This window comes from Protopterus annectens, chromosome 11.part0, assembly GCF_019279795.1.
Source record: "Protopterus annectens isolate FY-2018-M chromosome 11.part0, PAN1.0, whole genome shotgun sequence".
Classification (NCBI taxonomy): domain Eukaryota; kingdom Metazoa; phylum Chordata; order Ceratodontiformes; family Protopteridae; genus Protopterus; species Protopterus annectens.
Genome location: NC_056745.1, coordinates 570,647,732 through 570,667,577, shown reverse-complemented (window position 1 = coordinate 570,667,577; position 19,846 = coordinate 570,647,732). Strand labels below are relative to the sequence as shown.

Here is a 19,846-nt window from a genome sequence, read left to right as displayed (position 1 = left end):
TTTCTAAGTGACTATAAACTTTGTCTGCATTAATTGCAGTATATAGTATGTATATCGTTGGAAGCCAAGTTATTGGTATATAGTTTTTAGGATGGCTTGCAGGTTCACTCTTAAGGAGGATTATTGATTTTCATGTTGTCAGTCAGGTTGGTGTCCAATTAGGATTTGAATATAAGTAATTACTACTCAGGGCCAAATCTTTGTGTAAAGATGTTAATACTTTTAGCCAAAAGGTAGGTATTGCATCTTGGCCTGGGATATCCAATTTGGAGCTTTCCTTAATTTTGTCTTAATTTCTCTGTCCATTATTTCATCCCATTCCATAACCTCTACATTAGAACTCCTTACTGTTCCTTTCTGATTCTACAATGGGACTGAGCATCTGGACATGTACATCACCCCCTGTCTCCTAAAGAGAGGTACCCAGCAGCCAGCCACATCCTCCGCCCATACCAGCTGTAGCAGATGTTTGAGGTGTTATTCAAACTCAAGTCCTCAGACCATTGAGAGGGCTCCATCCCTCTATGTCAGTGGAGATGCTTACAAACATTCTTAAAATAAGCACTGGGTGTTGCCACCCTCTCATGCAGTAGGCTTTGGCCACAGTCTGTGCCAAAGAGCTATTTATAGACTGGGATAAAATGATGATACAAATGACAACTCACTTGGAGGGCCCCTACATCCATTTCATAATCATATGCCCTTCCATTTCCAGAGCAAAGTGAATGTAAAATTGGTCTAGCTTGCTAAATTCATGCACCCTCCTCATGTAAAACATGAACTGCTGCTGCTGTACATCCAGGATGTGAAAGGTCTCTCTCTCTCTCCCTGGTTTATGTTACACTCCCTCCAGCAATGAAGCGTGATGGACTAGCTTGGTGAGACTTCTAAAAGGACTTTCAGAAAAAACAAGGCTTTTTCTTCCCTTGAGGGATGTGGTATCCAGTTTCCTGCACTCATGAGCTAGAAACTCTGAGATATATTGCTTGGAAATGGTAGTTGCCATGAAGAGGACTTTCCATGAAACAAACTTCAATACCTTTGAGCTAACAGTCTCAAATTGTGGATGGGTAAACATCTCCACTATGACATTCATGTCCAATGGAGGGGGCTCTTCAACCATGGGTAAAAGTGGAGCACTCCTTTTAGAAGCTGCTTACCTAGTTTGTGTCGAGGAGCAGTGCTACCCTGCAAAAGTTCATGATGTGCTGAAATATCTGACATTCACATCATGAACATGGAATAACTAAGCTGCCATTCAAGTATATGTCTGATATACAAGCTCACCTGCAGTCTGACTGAACAGGATGGGACCTGGTATCACTGTGCTCAGACTGAGAACTGTTTCCACTGGAAAGCATAACTATGCTGTGTACAGGACCATCTGGCACCTTCAATCACTTCACAAATTCCCTTAGCAAGTCATTCAGTGAAGGGGTTGGTCTACATTAGCAGCTAAGGACAGAGGAAAAGATGGTTAACTTCACATTATTGATGTGTAGCCCCAGTTGTGGGTACACCACACTCCCTCCACCATGTCATAATCTAGGTGGGCTTCTCAGATCACAACTTTAGCATTCATTATCATGATCAGTAATGGATTCAGCTGCAGCAAGGAAATCACTACTAAAAGAATGCTGAAGACTTTCTGCAACTCCAAGGCCTAGCAGTAATGGTCCAACATCAGCAGCAAGTCTTTGAGTATCTGATGGACTGAAAAACCCACAAACCCACAAACCCACATCCACAAGCATGTACATGGTATCATAGGTTCATAGGTTGGTACTAGGCTATCGGCCCCTATACAAGCCTAGCCATAATAATTCCCTGGATATTTCTTCCCACAATATTTACTTCTCTGGACCCCTGTCTAGCAGGGTGACTGACATGATCCCCAGGTGAATTTCCTATCTCCCATCCAGTCATCAAGGTTCCTTTTGAAGAGGGCCAATGAGGCGCTCTGCTTGACATGTATAGACAGTCTATTCCAGAGTATGGGGAGTCTCTGGGTCAGGAACCCATCCCTCCAGCATGTTTTGTTCATTGTGATGACAAGGCTTAGATCCCTGGAGCACGTGGCTCTGAGGGATTGGGATTTCTTTAAGTGGAGCAAGTCCAACAGCTCAGGGTTTGAAATGGCCTTGTATGTTAATCAGAGATCACCTCTGAGTAGACGATATGCCTCAGAGTATAGCTGGAGTTTTTTTAGACGGTCAGAATATGGCATCTGTTTTAGGCCTATGATTCTTTTAGTGAGGTATTTCTGTGGCCTTTCCAGCTGTTGCAGATGTCTTGTGAGGTACATACCAAACGGGGCATTATACTCTATAATGGGTCTAATGAGGGATGAGTATAGTGGGACAATGACCTCCTTTTTTCTGGATGAAAAGCCCTTAGTGATGAGGTGTGCCACATAGAAGGATTTCCTGACTGTTGTGGTGATGTGGTTATCGAAAGTGAGACCACTGTCCACTTGTGTCCCTAAATCTCTCATCACACTTTTGATGTTTAGTGTACTGCCACCTATGTGATAATTCATGGGTACATGTTTTTTTTCCAAAGGGGATAACTATACATTTCTTGGCATTAAGCTTGAGCACATGGCTCTGGCACCAGGCATCTGTTTCTGTAAGGCCCTTTTGTAGAATATCCACATAATATGGGTATTCAATAATGGCTCCCAGTTTGCAGTCATCTGCGAACTTTGTTAGCCAGAGTCCCTTAGTGTTGGCCTGTACTTCAGAGAAGTAGATGCCAAACAAGAGTGACCTCACAGGTTCTAGGCTAGCTGCTCTTGCAGGTCATATTAAGCCTAGCCAAGTTCTCCCTTTTGTATTCAAAATAACCTATTCCATTATAGATTGAGCTTACCCATATCATGGCCGATAATTATATATTACACCTAATAAGAATAACTGGATTCATGCCTTAGATAATTTGAGGAGATCCATGCATGGGATAAAGAATTTAGGAGCTGTCTCTGTCCATTAGTAGTACAGGTGAAGTCTTGGGGTAAGTTTTCTGTTTTCCATTCATAGGTCACATTGCTCTTGAATAAGGACAGGGATGAACTGTGATTTATGTGGATGGAGAGTCTGTTCCACAGCAGTGGCATCCTCTGCAAAATATTCCAGCCAGTTCAAACAGTTCTGTTAAGATCCCTAGACTGAATAGTTCTAATGCCATTTGACTTGCTGATGTGCAACAAATCCAGCAGTAATGTGTCAGAGGATACCTTGTATGCTAGACACAGGTTACCTCTTAGCAGTCTGTAGGATACAGAGTACAGTGACAGGGCTTTGGGTTGGTCCATGTAGGGAATGTTCTTTAGGCCTTGTATCCTTTTAGTAAGTTATCTCTGTGGGAGTTCCACTTGTGTATGTGTCTGGGTAGATATATGCCAAAGGGGGCATTATATTCAATGACTGGCCTAATGAGGGCTGAGTAAAGGGGGGCAATGGCATCCCTAGTTCTAGACACAATCCCTTTGATTATAAGCTGTGCAATATAGAAGAACTTTTTTACAACAATAGACACATGGTCAAAAGTTAGGTTATTGTCCACATGAGTTCCCAAATCCTGAACAACTGGGTCAAATCTTAGGGGATTATTGTCAATGTGGTAGTTCTGTGGGGTAGAAGACTTCCCAAACAATCCAAAGATAAAGGAAAACAGCTCTTGTACTTTACAAAAAGCAACTAAACAGGCATGTCCAAGAGTCAGCTTCCGGTTATTTCTCCTGTCCACCTGGTGAATCTGGGCATACTGGGGCAATGCAGCAACTGCCTCATGTACACAGACAACCCTCTCCTCCTACCACCCAACACTACAACCTGTGAGAGATGCATTTACATAACCAAACTGGAAGCAAGGCCCTCTCCAGCCAAGATTGTGCTAGACAGTCAAGAGGAGAAGGTTAACACCTGCACTATACCTCAAGCCACACATACCTCTTCAAAACCCACACCATCAACATCCACACATAGCAACACTAAACCCACATATGCGGAGGCCCTTAACATTAACCTGCCCAAGCAACAAGGACCTCCGAAGCTGAAACGCAAACAAACACCAGTTACAACTAAAGTGACATATAGCTCACAACACCAGTGTGCCACCCAACAACAGCTCCTAAGGCAAGACAGTGTACCCAACACTTTAGTCATAGGTGACTCTATAGTCATGCACACCAAAGTCCCACTCACCAGGCTGAACAAGGAGAAAATTACAGTCAGCTGCCTGTCGGGTGCCAGCATCTGCCACATAATGCATGCACTCAAGTCACTCCACAACAGGTACAAATATGACTCTGTCATTGTCCATGTTGGAGTGAATGACTTGAGACGTACCTCCCTGGACTACATGAAAAGAGACATGGAAGAGCTCTTGGGTCATGTGGCCCAGGCAGGTATGACCCTAGCCATGAATAGAATCCTGCCTTCGCCCAGAATGATACCACAGTATAAGGACAAAATGATTGACTTCAACAATTGGCTAAGCTTCTGGTGTCATTCAAAGGGGATCCAGTGTCTGTCTGCCTGGGAAGACATGATCGACAAACCACGATGCTTTGCCAGAGATGGTCTGCACCTGTCACCCCTGGGATTCAGGTTACTGGCTAAAGCTCTTGCCACCCCATATACTGCCTTTTTTAGGCAAGGTTCAAAGGACAAAACCACCACTGTAACAGATACAAGCATGGAAAATCTGAAGGTGATGCTGTTCAATACTAGAAGTCTAAACCTCAAAATGCACTCTCTCAAGGCACTCCTAAAAATGGAGAACATTGATATCTATGAAGTAACTGAGACCTGGTTCAAGGCTCCAGAGAGCACCCCTGCAATACCAGGCTGCAAACTCCTACCACATTTTCCGGCCACCAAACCAAGACCGAAACACTAAAGGTGGAGGAGTGTCCCTATTCACCAAGGATATTCACACCTCCAGGCTAGTTGCCAAACACAATGCATCGGAAATTCTCTAGGTGCAAACAACACTAGGTAAGACTACAATCCAAACTGTAGCTTGCTACAGATCCCCCACCATACCCCAAGATTCTCACTACACCTTTCTAAACATGCTGGAAAATATTAAGATACAACCAAACACCCTAATACTGGGTGATTTCAACTACCCTGCCATTAACTGGGAAAACTACTCAGGTACCAACACCTTTTCCCAATGGTTCTTGGAATTCATAAATTCCAATGCCCCGGATCAACTGATCTGGTCATTACCAACATGGGAAATAGATGCTCCACACCAGTGGTCACCTCCTCATTGGTCAGGTCTGACTATAAGCAAATCACCTTTGACATCCACACCCCCCCCCCACCCCCAGTGAGGAAACCTCTGTAAAAAACTTCTCTAAAGCCAACTTCATGCTACTCAAGTCAGAAGTGACAAATTTCATGACACCCATGCAGATGGGATCTGAAAGTTCCACTGCTGAATCCCACACTAAGGCACTGTATGAGCACATCTACTCGTGCATGAATTGTGCCATCCCAAATAGAACCAAGATGCTCTCCTCCAAAAAAAGGAAGTCAATCTGGTAGTCCCCTGCCATAAAACTATACAACAGAAGGAAAAATTTGTTGTAGAAAAGAGGAAAATCCCAGGATGCAAAAAACTCCCTTACCTGCCTCAGTAAGAAGCTGAGATCCCTCATAAAATCCTCCATTGTTAGTTATGAAAATACAATTGCCAAAGATTCCAAAGACAATCACAAGACATTCTATAGTTATGTCAAGAATCTAAATGGCAATGCTCAGATCTGCTCTGAGCTACAAAAGAATGGCATTAAATATACTGATCCCAAGGATATTGCCAATATCCTGGCAGATCAATTTAGTGTCAACTTCACCCCGTTGCACACCCTAAAGGGCCAATCTCAATACCAAAATATTGCCAAATTCTGGTAATCACAGCCACACAGGTAGAAACCGCACTCTCCAAAGCTAAGAATACAGCATCCATGGGACCAGATGACATCCCGGGCTGTGTACTACATGAACTACAAAATGAACTGGCACCTCACCTAAGTGTCATATTTAATCATAGCTTCACCGCAGGCTTCGTGCCCACTGAGTGGCACACAGCTACAGTTATCCCACTCCACAAGGGGGGATCCACCTTGGATTCAAGGAACTACAATCCTATCAGTCTGATGAGCCTGATCTGCAAGGGCATGAAATGCATTATCATGAAACTTATAAACAAAGACACTGGCAACCTTCAAACACTGGGCCCCATGCAGTTTGGGTTCGTGAAGGGCCAATCTTGTCTCCTCAGCCTGACTGACTTCTTCAAATCAGTCTACAGAGCTGTGGACGAGGGTAAGGCAGTCCACACAGCCTATCTGGACCTCACCAAGGGCTTCAACACCATCCCCCACTCTGGAATCATAGATAAACTTACTACATAGATAAACATAAATAACCTGGGCATAAATCCTTACGTCACTCAATGGGTTGCCAACTGGCTTACTGACAGAACCCAGATTGTAACAATCCAGCTCCGGACAAGTGACAAGTTGAGTTCCTCAGGGTTCAGTTCTGGGACTGCTCTTGTTTGGCATCTACTTCTCTGAAGTACAGGCCAACACTAAGGGACTCTGGCTAACAAAGTTCACAGATGACTGCAAACTGGGAGCCATTATTTAATCCCCAAATGATGTGGATATTCTACAATAGGACCTTACAGAAACAGATGCTTGGTGCCAGAGCCATGGGCTCAAGTTTAATGCCAAGAAATGTATAGTTATCCCCTTTGGGAAAAAACATGTACCCATGAATTACCAGATAGGTGGCAGTGCACTAAACACTGAAGTGGTCTCACCTTCAATAACCATATCGCCACAACAGTCAGGAAATCCTTTTATGTGGCAAACCTCATCACTAAGGGCTTTTCATCCAGAAAAATGGAGGTCATTGTTCCACTGTACTCATCCCTCATTAGACCAATTATAGAGTACAATGCCCCGTTTGGTATGTACCTCATAAGACATCTGCAACAGCTGGAAAGGCCGCAGAAATACCTCACTAAAGGAATCACAGGCCTAAAGCAGATGCCCTATGCTGACCATCTAAAAAAACTCCAGCTATACTCTGAGGCATATCGTCTACTCAGAGGCAACCTCTGCTTAACATACAAGGCCATGTCAAACCCTGAGCTGTTGGACATGCTCCACTTAAAGAAATCCCAATCCCTCAGAGCCACACGCTCCAGGGATCTAAACCTTGTCATCACAATGAACAAAACATGCTGGAGGGGTAGGTTCCTGACCCAGAGACTCCCCATACTCTGGAATAGACTGCCCATACATGTCAAGCAAAGTGCCTCCTTGGCTCTCTTCAAAAGGAACCTTGATGATCGGATGGGAGATAGGAAATTCACCCCGGGGATCATGTCAGTTGCCCTGCTAGACAGGGGTCCAGGGAAGTAAATATCGTGGGAAGAAATATCCAGGCAATTGTTATGGCTAGGCTTGTATAGGCCCTAGGGCCAATAGCCTAGTACCAACCTATGAACCTATGAACCAATAATGCATTTTTTGGCATTAAGTTTTAGATCATGATTTTGACACCAGTTATTTATTTGGGACAAGCCTTCCTGCAGGATGCCTAAGTCATTTGGGGATTCAATGACTGCTCCTAGCTTAAAGTCATCTGCAAACTTGGTCAGACAGAGCCCTTTTGCATTGGCTTTTACTTTAGAAAAGTAGACACCAAACAAGACAGGTCCCAGTACAGAACCCTGTGGGACTCCACTCATGACTGATCTCTTTGTGAAGGTAACTTCTTCTGTTTTAATTATCTGCACCCTACCTGTGAGCCAGTTGGTAATCCATCAGGTGACATAGGGGTTTATTCCCAGTTTCTTTAGCTTTTCTACTGTGCTTGAGTGGTGAATTTTGTCAAAAGCTTTGGCCAGGATGTGGTATGTGGTGTGTACCATTTTGCCTTCATCCCTTGCTTTGGTGACCTTTTCAAAAAATTCACTAGGATGAATAAGTATGACTTGCCATCAATCAATCCAGATTGAGACAGATTCACTGTTTGGTAGTTCACCATGTCCTGACTGATTAATTCCATGATAAGAAATTACATCTACCATTAAGACCTGACCATGCAGCAGAATGTGAGCCTGCGCTCTGTACTGTCTCTTCACCGATAAAGCTAGCACCAAAAATCCCAGAGCCATTTTCAATGGTAGGAATAACTTGACATTAAAGAGTAATTAAATTCCATCCCAGTAAAGGATCTCAACTAAGCAGAGGTCAGAAGGGACTTCCACCAATTTCTGGCCATCCATGGAAACACCCAACAGAGGGAAACCACTAGGAAGTCCATGAACATGACAAGTGGAAATAAAGTGCATGGATGAGGGAACTCCAGAATAGCCTACTACTTCAAGGCTCTGGTCGCCACAAAAAGAACTTATAAAAGTTCAAATTACATTATCTTATAATAAAAGAGATGCCCATACAGAGTGAATCAGAGAAGTCTCCTATGTGGACCCAAATTCCTATATGTTCACTGGTATCCATCATGTTGAATGACTCTGTTTAGGAACCCTATTGGAACAATATCGTGATCCCCTACACAGTGAAAAATTGTCTATTTCACCCAGGATTAGGAAGAAATGGGAGTAAAAGCCCCATTCCCTCTTACAGGACTAGATCAGTTTCTGTGGCCAGTTTCAGAAGTACATTCATGGGCTGTCCAAAGAGCTTCAGTGAAATAAACTGACCCAGCACTGAAACCCTAAATGTGGCTGAAGATGTCCATGTCAAGAACTCACTAGTAATTTGTCATGTCTCAATAAACTGTGACAATTTTTGTGAATCACTATATGGACAACATCATAACCATCTAAGTAGTTAGCTTGAGACAATGGGGGGGGGGAGTCATCATCCTTAGCAACTTCGCTGGCAGTGGACAGGGCAAGACTGAATGACATTTCAAGAGCTCCCATGGAAGCCAAGGATGCTTCTTCTTCTTTTGATGGTGGCCAGGTCTACCAAAAAAACTGGAAGGGACTGGAGAGGATAATCATAAAGGCTCTAAAAAAGGTATGTGTCTGGATCCTCCTCACTGACAAGATCTTTACCAGACTGGCTAGCCATTGCTTCCTCCAAAAACCCAGCCAAAATATTGTACTAGAGATCCTCGCTGAAGTATGACAGTCTCAGTTATACCATCCTCTGCAGGAACAAACAAGAGCCAAAAGATGTAGCTAAAACATTAGCACAGTAAAATGTCAGCAGAGCACATGGTGTACTACAGTTGAGGCTTACATGGGTTCTCCTAAAATCCAGCTTGAACACAGATAGAGGGAGATTATAAAGATAATTCAGTCTGTTCCTCATTAGAAGAGCCTGGAAATTGGGCAAGACACATGAAAAGCTAAGGGCTTTATTCTCAAGTATAGCACTTGAGTAAACTGTCTTGCTACATTTGCCCAGATCTATGAACTTCAGATCATATAGGACTGAGCACTGGGATGCTTAATGAATGGTTTTTACCTCTCAGGAAATGACTTATAAAGTTAACCAAACTTTTTTTCTGGCCAAACAGGAGCAGTCACTGTGTCCCCAGGCTGCGTTAATGGCTTCCCTGATATTTGGCTCTAAGGGTAGAATGACACTAGGTTCCTCAAACTTTGTCCCCAGAAACTTCATCAGGCTGTCTTGAGGGAAAGTATAGGGGTCAAACATCAGTCTGAGATGCTTCTCATGAGCATGAAGGCATTACCAAAAGAGGAATGATACAGAGAGGAAATAGAAGGGCAGACTAGACACATCATCTTTCTCTTCTTGACCTATGGTGTCCCAAGGCTCAGCATGCAAGTATCAGTCTGAGCTGTTTCTCATAAACATAATAGTATCACAAAAGGAGAGACCCCATCATTTTAGTTAGCCTTTCTGTGAAAAATCTTGTGAGTAAATTTTAGTTGAATGAATCAATCAGGAGCTAAATTCTGTCAGAGACGCTGGCCGCAAGATGATCAAAATCCTAACAAGACATGAAGTGTAAGGTCAGCATGGCACGAATAAGCACTAGATGTCAAGGAATCTATAAATCTAGAACTGATGCTGGAATTTATGCTAAAAGAAAACACCACAAGACTGGAAGAGGCATGCACTTGGCCAAGCACAGAGCTCAAGCAGATATCCCAGATGATGCACTTTCCTACCTATAACTCAAGCTCACAGTAGGTGTAAAATATTTGCATGATATACAGGATCTGTAAGGCAAAAGTTGGAATGAGAAAAAGAGAAGGGCACCCTCTCAGTGGAGTCTGCAGGCTTATGTGGGTCTGTGAGACACTCAGAAAACAAGTGTCTGCCCCTAAATATCCTCTGCACAGAGCATGTAACCACTCAGAAAAAGTGCAGGTCCTCACAATCCTCTAAAAAGTGTAATATGACTCATGACTAGATGACTCAAAGGACCCGTGTGTGGAGGGGATAAGGCTGATCACCTATGGACACCAGCTAAGCATTTAAAGAATGCACTGTGTGAGAACCACAGGATATGCTGCAAAGGGTGATATCTGATGTAATTTCCTGATATAAGATCCTTGGGGCTTGAGCCTCTGCTACTCAAGTGTAAGCTCTCAACCAGCAAGGGGGAGGCGCTAGTTGGACAGCATATGTACCTCCAGTAAGTTCAGGAGTCTACTGGGTCTTTGAATGCTTGCTATTTTAAGAAACACTGACTTATGCCTGAGTCTACAAGGATGATCTTTCAACAAATTTCTGCAAGAAAATCTCCTGACTGATACCACTTTCTCATAGTGGGCTAATAAATTTTCTTACGTTCAGATCCAAGCAGCTGAGAGCAATCTCTAGGCCTTGGGGCAGCTGTCAGCATTACCCTATTTCCTGAGACAATACAGGCAGTGCTCAAGCAGGCATTAGCTAGTAATGTAATGGTCTCAAAGGGGCTGATTATATACTTGGTGAATGCAAGATTTTACAATTGACAGATTGACAGAAAGGTCAGAGATCTGAACTGTGTGAGAAGCAAAAGCTTATGAACTCTGGAGCACAGTTTGCCAGTGTGCTATTTTATGGTGTATATCCAAATACCAGTTATTCAGACATTCCTGAACACAGGATTTTAATAAAATAATGCCATACGCCTATTGGTCTAGGGATACTCAATCAATATTGTATAAAGGAAGGCACTTGATGCAAAATCAGGAGATATATGAAGTGTAACACACAAGGAGAGGAACAGAGATGAGGATGGCCAAAGGACAGTGTGGATTTTAACAGGCAAAAGAGACAGTAAGACTTGAGGGAAATGACACACTGCTTTTCTAAGAGGGTAACTGTGCAAGAGAATAATGTTTTTCATTGAATTTTGGGCTTGGAGACAAAAGAAACAGTCATTAAGGAAGTGAAAGACTAATAGAGGAGCACAGTGTGGAAATCAGGAAGGAAAACCTTCTAACTCGAGAGAGAAATACTTTTAAAACTTGTTGCATTGTCTTTTGCCATTTATGTGTTACTAAAAAAATAAATGTTCTGATTAGCTAAAAAGTCATTCACATTTCTGAAAACCATACCAGAAATTAAACCTATAGAAAAACATGAAGTGTGGAAAGCAAAGTTTTCCAGAAGAAAAGTCAGACCAGTTACAAAAAGGACAAGTCAAGTTCCCAGAATAGAATTCCACAAGGCATGGCAAGGAAGGTTAGCTGATAATGAAACTAGAATTAGTACCAATGATAAAAAAATAAATAAATTAAAAAAAAGAATACTTGCACTCCAAAGCATATAAATCATGCTACTTAGTTTTAATTTGACATCCATGTAAACAGAACATGAACAGAATATAAACAAAAATAGTTACCTGACTTAGACTTTTGCAGTCATTTCTCCTTATGATTAATCTTACAGTCACTTTTTGGCAAAGCCTTCCAAATCCACTACCTGGTAAAATACACAAAAGTCATGGTTACATTTTGAATGCATTACTTATTTTTAAATATGTATAAATTTTGTATTATAATTGCATGTTTCACTTTGTGATTTCTTTGCAAGCTCATTATCAGAAGCACCAATGTTTTGACATATTCACTGTTTATGAAGCATTGTTTTCATAACTGATAACTTTACAGTTCAGTGCTTAAAGACACAGTAAAACAGGCTTTGTCTCAAGTTTTTTTTTTTAATCATCTTTATTGAATTATCACATGACACAGGCAATCATACATTTATATAAATGAAAAGAAACCCTATTGACATAGTCTCAGTTACAGACATTATAATACATCAAATATAATCTTCTGTACAGTCATTGTCAATCCATACATAGCTCAGTCAATGCCTGCCTTCACGTAAACCTTATTCCTCCTACAAAACAATATTATGCATGTATTGTTCCCATAATTCCCATTTTTTCCTATGTAACTTGTGCCTACCCTTTTCTAAAAATCCTACTTTCAGTTCTTTTATCTCTGTTATTATATTCCCTACTTCAGATATGGGTGGTTTAGACTTTGAATTCTATTTTCTAGTAGTTGCTTTTTGGCAGCCACCAGAATTGAACTAAACAAGGCCTTACTAGACAATTCAGATCTTGTATCCCAGCTCAATAAAGTCAAATGTCCTCTTTCTACTTTCTGCTACTTTACAAATATAATATTCTGTATGGCTATTGTTATTCTCCTTAAGGATCTGCATCCAAAATTCAACTCTGCCTTCATTCCTTGAGCTTCCCCCTGTTTTATCATCATCCCTTTCCACTTTGAATTAATAGTTTTCTGTTTGTTCTCTTTATAGGAGCCTTAACTGTGTAGCTCAAAATACCTATTCAGATCAGTTAGTCCTAATCCACATTGTTCAATTGGAAGGATCAACTTATTCTACTTGACCCTTGCTGTCTTCCCCTCCCAGATAAAATCCTTCAACTCTTTATTAACTGCTATCTACAACTTCTCCTCTGGTTGATAAAAATATGCCTGACTGGTGTATAAAACTAAAGGGACTAAAAACATTGTCACTATTTATATCTTGCTATCCATATTCATAAACAAGAGCTTCAAGTTCCACAATTTTTGTATTATCTTTTGTTTTGTCTCTTCTCACATATCCTTAGCTGCCATAACAGACTGCTTTTTAACCCATACTCCTAATTATATCATTTTATCGTGTCCCCATAAATATGGGTATTGTTGAACCAGTTTATGTGTGAGTACACAGTTTATAACCATCACCTTTGTTTTATCTTCATTAATTTTATATTCTGAAATAACCTGAAACTGTCTCAGAATGTTCCACAACACTGAAATGTTTTTTTGCTGGTTTTGTCAGTTACAAAATAATGTCATCTACAAATAATGACAACTTTTCTCAATTACCATACCAGTTATACACTTGAATTTCTGAGTCTCTTATTTACTTGGCCAATGGTTCTAAATATAACATAATAACATAGGGGAAAGAGGACACCCTTGCCTATTTCCTTTATTCAGACAGAACTTATCAGAAAGGACCCCCCACCAGACACACACACACACACACACACACACACACACACACACACACACACACACACACACACACACACACACACACACACACACACACACACACACACACACACACACACACTTTAATTTTCATTTCCAATCCCTCATATATCCTCCTAATTAACCTTATTATTGTGGCAGGGAATGCAAATGCTTCCATTGTCCTACTCATAAAATCCCAGCTAATACTGTCAAATGATTTCTCTACATCAACATCCACCAAAAATAGTGGTATTTTCTTATATTATGCAACCCACTGCATCACCATTTTATTAATATTGTCAAATATTTGCCTCACCTCCACAAAACCACAGTGATCCATATTTATCAGTTTTGCAACACATTTACCATTCTTTTAGTCATTATAGACATAAACACTTTATAATCATGGTTAAGAATTGAAATGAGCCTATATGAAGCTGGATCTGATGGGTCTTCACCACCTTTAGGTATTACAGCCGCCACAGATTTCTTCCAGGATGTTTGTGCTTCTCCTTCTTTTAAAAAACTGTTAAGCAAAACCTTCCAGATCTTTATTACTTTCTTCCCTCCTACCTTCCAAATATCCACGGAATACCATCGATTCCTGGAGACTCTCCTGTAGATTGGTTATACATCACCATTTTTATCTATCTCCTGCTATGATGTTGATAACGGAGCCTCCTCTATCTCTAACCTTGGAATATTTAATTCTTCCATAAATATTTCCATTTGGGCTTCTTCTTGATTTCCATATTTCTCTGCTTTATGCAGATTTTCATAACATTTCCAAAATATTTCTAATACCTCTACAGGATCTCCGGTTATTTTCCTTGTTATATGTTAACTTCTCCTGTTATAGGCTCCCTAAGCTTGGAAATAACCTTTTCTACTTTCTGTTGCCTGAGTCATTTCCTTTTTTCTGTGTGTTTTTCTGCCCTAGAGTTATTGTCAAAAAAACAGTTGCTTAACAGCAGTCTTTCTAAGCATATTATCCAGGGAGTCCCTTATTATCTTTTTTGCACTCTGCAGTTGTACCTCTTCTTGCTTGATGAGATTTCCCCTATTCTGCAGTACTTTAACCTTTGTCAATCTCTCCAAACAATTCTCATTACTTCTTAATCATATCTAATTTTCATTTATTTCTACCCTATTTTTAAACTATACATTCATTTTATCCCACTCTCTAGCTATAGCTTCTACAGAAATTTCCTAAAAACTCATGAATAATTTCCACTATACATTCCTTAAATTCCTCTAATTTTAGCCGATAGGTGGTGAAGTGCCAGTATCTTATTTTTTACTTCATTACCCTGTATTTTTGTCTTAGTATTGGCTTGTGATATGAAATAGTTATTGGATATGTATCAAAACGTTCAATTAAATGCACATGTTCCTGTGCAATATAATTTCTGTCCTGTTTGTTTTTTTTTTAAATGATACAGACAGCTGTAGGCAACATTACAATGGAATATAAATCAGTTAAATAATAATCTTGAAGGGCAGCGCAAGAACATGACAGAAAATGAATATTGATTATAACCAGAAAGACTGACTAGAATAATGGAGTTCAGTTATCAAGTGGTAGAGACTGACTTTTCAGACACTATTGTAATGGACTACTAGTGTTGGTAGAATTGTACCAAGGTTTATCAGTGCCCTTCTTTTAATGCAGTGCACAATGAATCCTATGAAGGAAGGGATAGGAATTGCAACAATGACTGTATGCAAGTGAAGTATTACCCTAAAGTATGAAAATTTGTAAAATTAAATTTCAGAAAGAGACAATAGATAGATTTCCAGGTTGTTGAACCTTCCTTTGTATACAGACTGCACAGCTGGCTTGGACCAGTTCACCAAGTGTACTACCTGGTTCAATAGTAGTCAAATTTCTAACTTTCTTGAGCAACCATGACTGCCCAAAGCAATTTGGAGAAATGCTGCAATTAAGACATGATCCAATCACATAAGAAACAGAAATGATTATTCAGTGAATATCACAGAAAGTAAAAAAGAATGGCCTTTAATCCCTTAATGAAAACTCTTATACAAACAAATAAATACACACACACACACACACACACACACACACACATATATATATATATATATATATATATATATATATATATATATATATACAGATAGATAGATATAGATATAGATATATAGATATATATAGATATATGATTGTATTTGTTGATGAATAATTTCGTGAAATGGTTTAGCAAGCAATCTGGACTGGTTTAGCAAGTAACCTCCTGGTCACAGAATGGGCTATTAGTATTAGACTGGTTGAAATTTGCTGTTGGTGATGACAGCAGTACATTTTTATTGGCCTGTGTGCTGTAGTTTGTTTAAGCTCAGTATGTTTGCAGACGATTTTCAACTTGCCTGGGCTATACCTAGATGAACATGAGGGAATACCCACTTGGGTTTAGCCTCAAACCAGATCCTATTACTGAAAAGTGATTAGTTTCTGGGGTTTTCTCTAATTGGCTGGGCTAGAACTAATGTTTAAGTACTGCACTTTGTGTGTTTGTTTTTTATTTTTTGCACTACGACCTTCCTTGAAATTGTACCTTGATAGTCTACTGATTTCACTGCATTTGCTTTTGCCATTCTGTGTTACTGATGAACTGAAAGTTCTCTGCCCTTTTTCACTGCCTTTGTACCTGTCATACTCTGCTGCGGATTCACTGTAACTGAAATCTCTGCTGCTTTGGCATCTGAACCAAACTGCAAAGTTGTTACGTAAACTATTTATAAGTTGCTGTAACTGTATTACCATTTGCTTTGTTACAACTCCACCTTATTGATAGCCATCACATTGTATTCATAAATTGTGCTACTGCTAATATTTAACTGTGTTTGCATACCAATGTTGATTCACTGTGCTTACAACTGTTTACTGTATTTGTCATTGGCTACTGTTGACTCTCTGTGATTATAACCCTCTGATGTTGGAGCAACAAACCAGACTGATAGGCCATCATACAGAACTGTACCAGTTTTTGCTGTTGTTTACAGTTTAGCTGCATTTACACACTACTGCTGCTACTGCCTGCCATATTGTAACACTCTTATTGTGAAAGCTGAGCCAGACTTTAAACTGTAATTCACTAGTTGTATCATTTGAGATGGCCTGCAAATCTAATCTCACCACTAGTGTACCAGCTATTGTGCAAACTGTACCACAATGTTGACTCACTATTGCTTTTTGTGAAAACCTTCAATTGTGAATAAGCCCTATTAGACTTCTTCCACTTTATTTCTGTTACCTTGTATTACTTCACTCACAAATCTTATCTGCACTCCAAATTAGCAGAAACATCCTTCTCTACAATTAACTTCATCAGTGAATTCTATACGTGACAGATATAAGGAGCCATGAGGTCATAGTGTCCAGCACCATCTATAGCCAGCTTACCAGCACTAGGCACCCTGAGGCAGTATAACATTCATGCTTACTAACAACTATTTTTTTCTTCCGTTATATGAATTTAAGTGACAAGTGCAAGTATTTACTAATTTTGTAGGCCAGCCTCTCACTCGGATTCATCATGTCACTAGAGTAGCTTCACTGAAGATACACATATGGCATGGTCATGTAGGAGTAAATGACTTGAGACACTCAGCCTTGGACCATATGATGAGAGACAAGGTGGAGCTCTCAGAATAAGTGTCTGAGGTTGGTATGAAACTAGTCTTAAGCAGAGTCATGCCCTCAGATAGAATAATGCCATAATGTATACAAATAGTTAAGGTGATATTTAGGATTATTACTGGACTTTCATAAAATGTGTGTTATAATTAAGCTAATTTTAGCTCAGACACTTCCTTTATTGATAACTAGCAAGAGAACTGGATATATACGCATCATGGTTTGTTTGGTGTAGTAACAAATGGATGTTATGTGTGTGTGTGTGTGTGTGTGTGTGTGTGTGTGTGTGTGTGTGTGTGTGTGTGTGTAAGTTCATAGGTAAGTACTAGGCCATTTATCCTTGTTGGCCATTTTAAGCCTAGACAAATTTCCTAACCCAAAGGTAAGAATCAAACCTTGTACCTTGTGCATATGACTTAATCCTAGTATGACTCATAATGTCAGAAACAATTTAATCCAAGGGACTATTTTTTTCTTAGTTTTTCTTAGTTTTCTTCCCAATAATTTTTGAAACTGTTTGTAAAAAGCAACGGAGATCTTGCTTTCTCCGTTGCTTTTTTCAAAACTGTCTCACTATGTTACATGGGTTTAACATAGCGAGACAACTTTAAAAAAAGCAACGGAGAATCTCTGTTGCTTATTTTAAAGCTGTCTCGCTATGTTAAACCCATTTAACATAGCAAAACAGTTTGTAAAAAGCAACGGAGATCTTGCTTTCTCCGTTTCTTTTGCCCACAGCTCTGATGTACTGCGTAGTCATACGCAATGTGCAGTACATCAGAACTGCCGCAGAATACCAGACAGCTGTGGAAGGGCAGCAAGGAGGCATTATACAATGCCATTATTTAAGAAAAGTAATTATTTTTTCTTAAATAATGTCATTATAATAACAATAACCACTTCTGGGTGTGGGTAATGCTGGATTTACCCACGGTTGGCTTTGTTTGGCCACTCGGGCTTTGCCCTCGTGACCAAACCACACCAACCATGGGTAAATCCAGCATTACCCACACCCAGGCGTGGGTTATTGCTATAGTAGAGCACACCACTGATGCTAAACAGTAAACACACACTGTGTAAATGTCTAGTATTTTGTAATGCCACTGGGGCATGCTGTTAGTAGACAGTGAACCAAACATATTGCTGTATAGATGATGCAGTGTTCGCTGAACTGGCAATGACTAATAAAATGTTAAGTTACAAGGAGACATCACAATGTTGTAAACTTGATATATAAATGGTGTCTCAATTTACACAAACTTTTTTGTGTAGTATACATTATATATATAGTATGTCTATTTTTACTGCTTCTCCCTTGGGTTATGATTTTTCTCTCTGTGCCACAGACACATTAAGTCTATCTTTTTCTGTGTTGCAGTTCATATTTACCAAGCTATTAATAGTATAATTTGTTATGCTGCTGTTGGCATTTGGGCTGTGTCTGTAAAGAGATATGATTGTGCAGAATTATGCTTTATTTTTAATATATGTGTGGTTTCTTTAAATTGCTAAAGCTGTGTTGTGTTTGGTTATATATCACATGACAGTTAAATGATTAACTCACCCTGGGCTGCAAATAGCCTAGCTACTCCTCTACCTAGCCTTCCTGGAGACACTCATGATAAAAACAAAACCCCAATCAATGGAGACTTAAACCATTCCTCTATAGACTGGGAAACATACACTACCTCAAACTGGTAGGTGCAATAATTCCTGGACTTTTTTAACACAAATATTCTTGACCAGATAATGTGCACAACCACCAGAGCTTCAAACATACTGTACTCACCAATACAGGAGAGTGCTGCATACTCCCCAATGTGACATCTTCACTTGTGAGGTTGAACCTCAAAGTTGTCTCCTTCAAAATAAAAATCAACTTGGTAATCCCAGCAAATCCTGTAACAGTTAAAAAGTATTCCAAAACAAACTACATTCTGTTAAGAAATCCACCCATCCATCCACACCCCTTTTTCCCCATTCATTGCCCCTTCTAACCTCAAGTTTACAGCAACCTATGCAGAATTGTTCACATATATCCTGTATAACCATTCTGGAAGTAAGCCCAAAACAAACTCTCAAAACAAACTGCACATCATGGCTAAAAACAGGAAGATCAGCTCCCCATATGTTAAGCGCTCTCCAATTAAACTAAGAGGACTAATTAAGTCCAACACAGCCAATTACAAGATCAAGATAGCCCCACAGGCTAAAGGCAACCAGAAGGCCTTCTACAGCTACTTTGGTAACCTCAAAGGCAGCACACAATAAGCCCAAAACAGAGCCTCAATTGGAAATGCCAACATTCCTGGATGATTCCTAAAAAGCTTGAAGCATGACCTATCAGGACCACTTCAGTCACTTTTCAACTACAGCCTCAAAATAGGCTTTGTACCATGAGTATGGAGGACTGCAATGGTTGTTCCACTTTACAAGAGTAGACCATCAACTGACCTGGGAAACAACAGACTCATTAGTCTAACTAGTCTTTTATGCAAAGCCCTGGAACAAATTATCATAGAAATGATTAACAAAGACATAGCCAATCCTCAGACACTAGACCCAACCCAATCTGGCTTTATAAAGGGAAGTTCATGACCACTGAACCCGGTGGATTTCTTTGGAAGGCAATGAGTGAGAGGAAAATAGTACATA

The 19,846-nt window shown here is 40.1% G+C and overlaps 1 protein-coding gene across 1 annotated transcript in view; it reads right to left on the bottom strand.

The window, feature by feature from the left end:
* Nucleotides 1-19,846, bottom strand: part of OTOGL (otogelin like) — a 3,472,886-nt gene that overhangs the window by 9,168 nt on the left and 3,443,872 nt on the right. Inside the window, exon 57 of the mRNA XM_044088067.1 lies at nt 11,868-11,947. Coding sequence (XP_043944002.1) covers nt 11,868-11,947 — 80 coding nt within the window. The remainder of the gene's footprint in view (nt 1-11,867; nt 11,948-19,846) is intronic.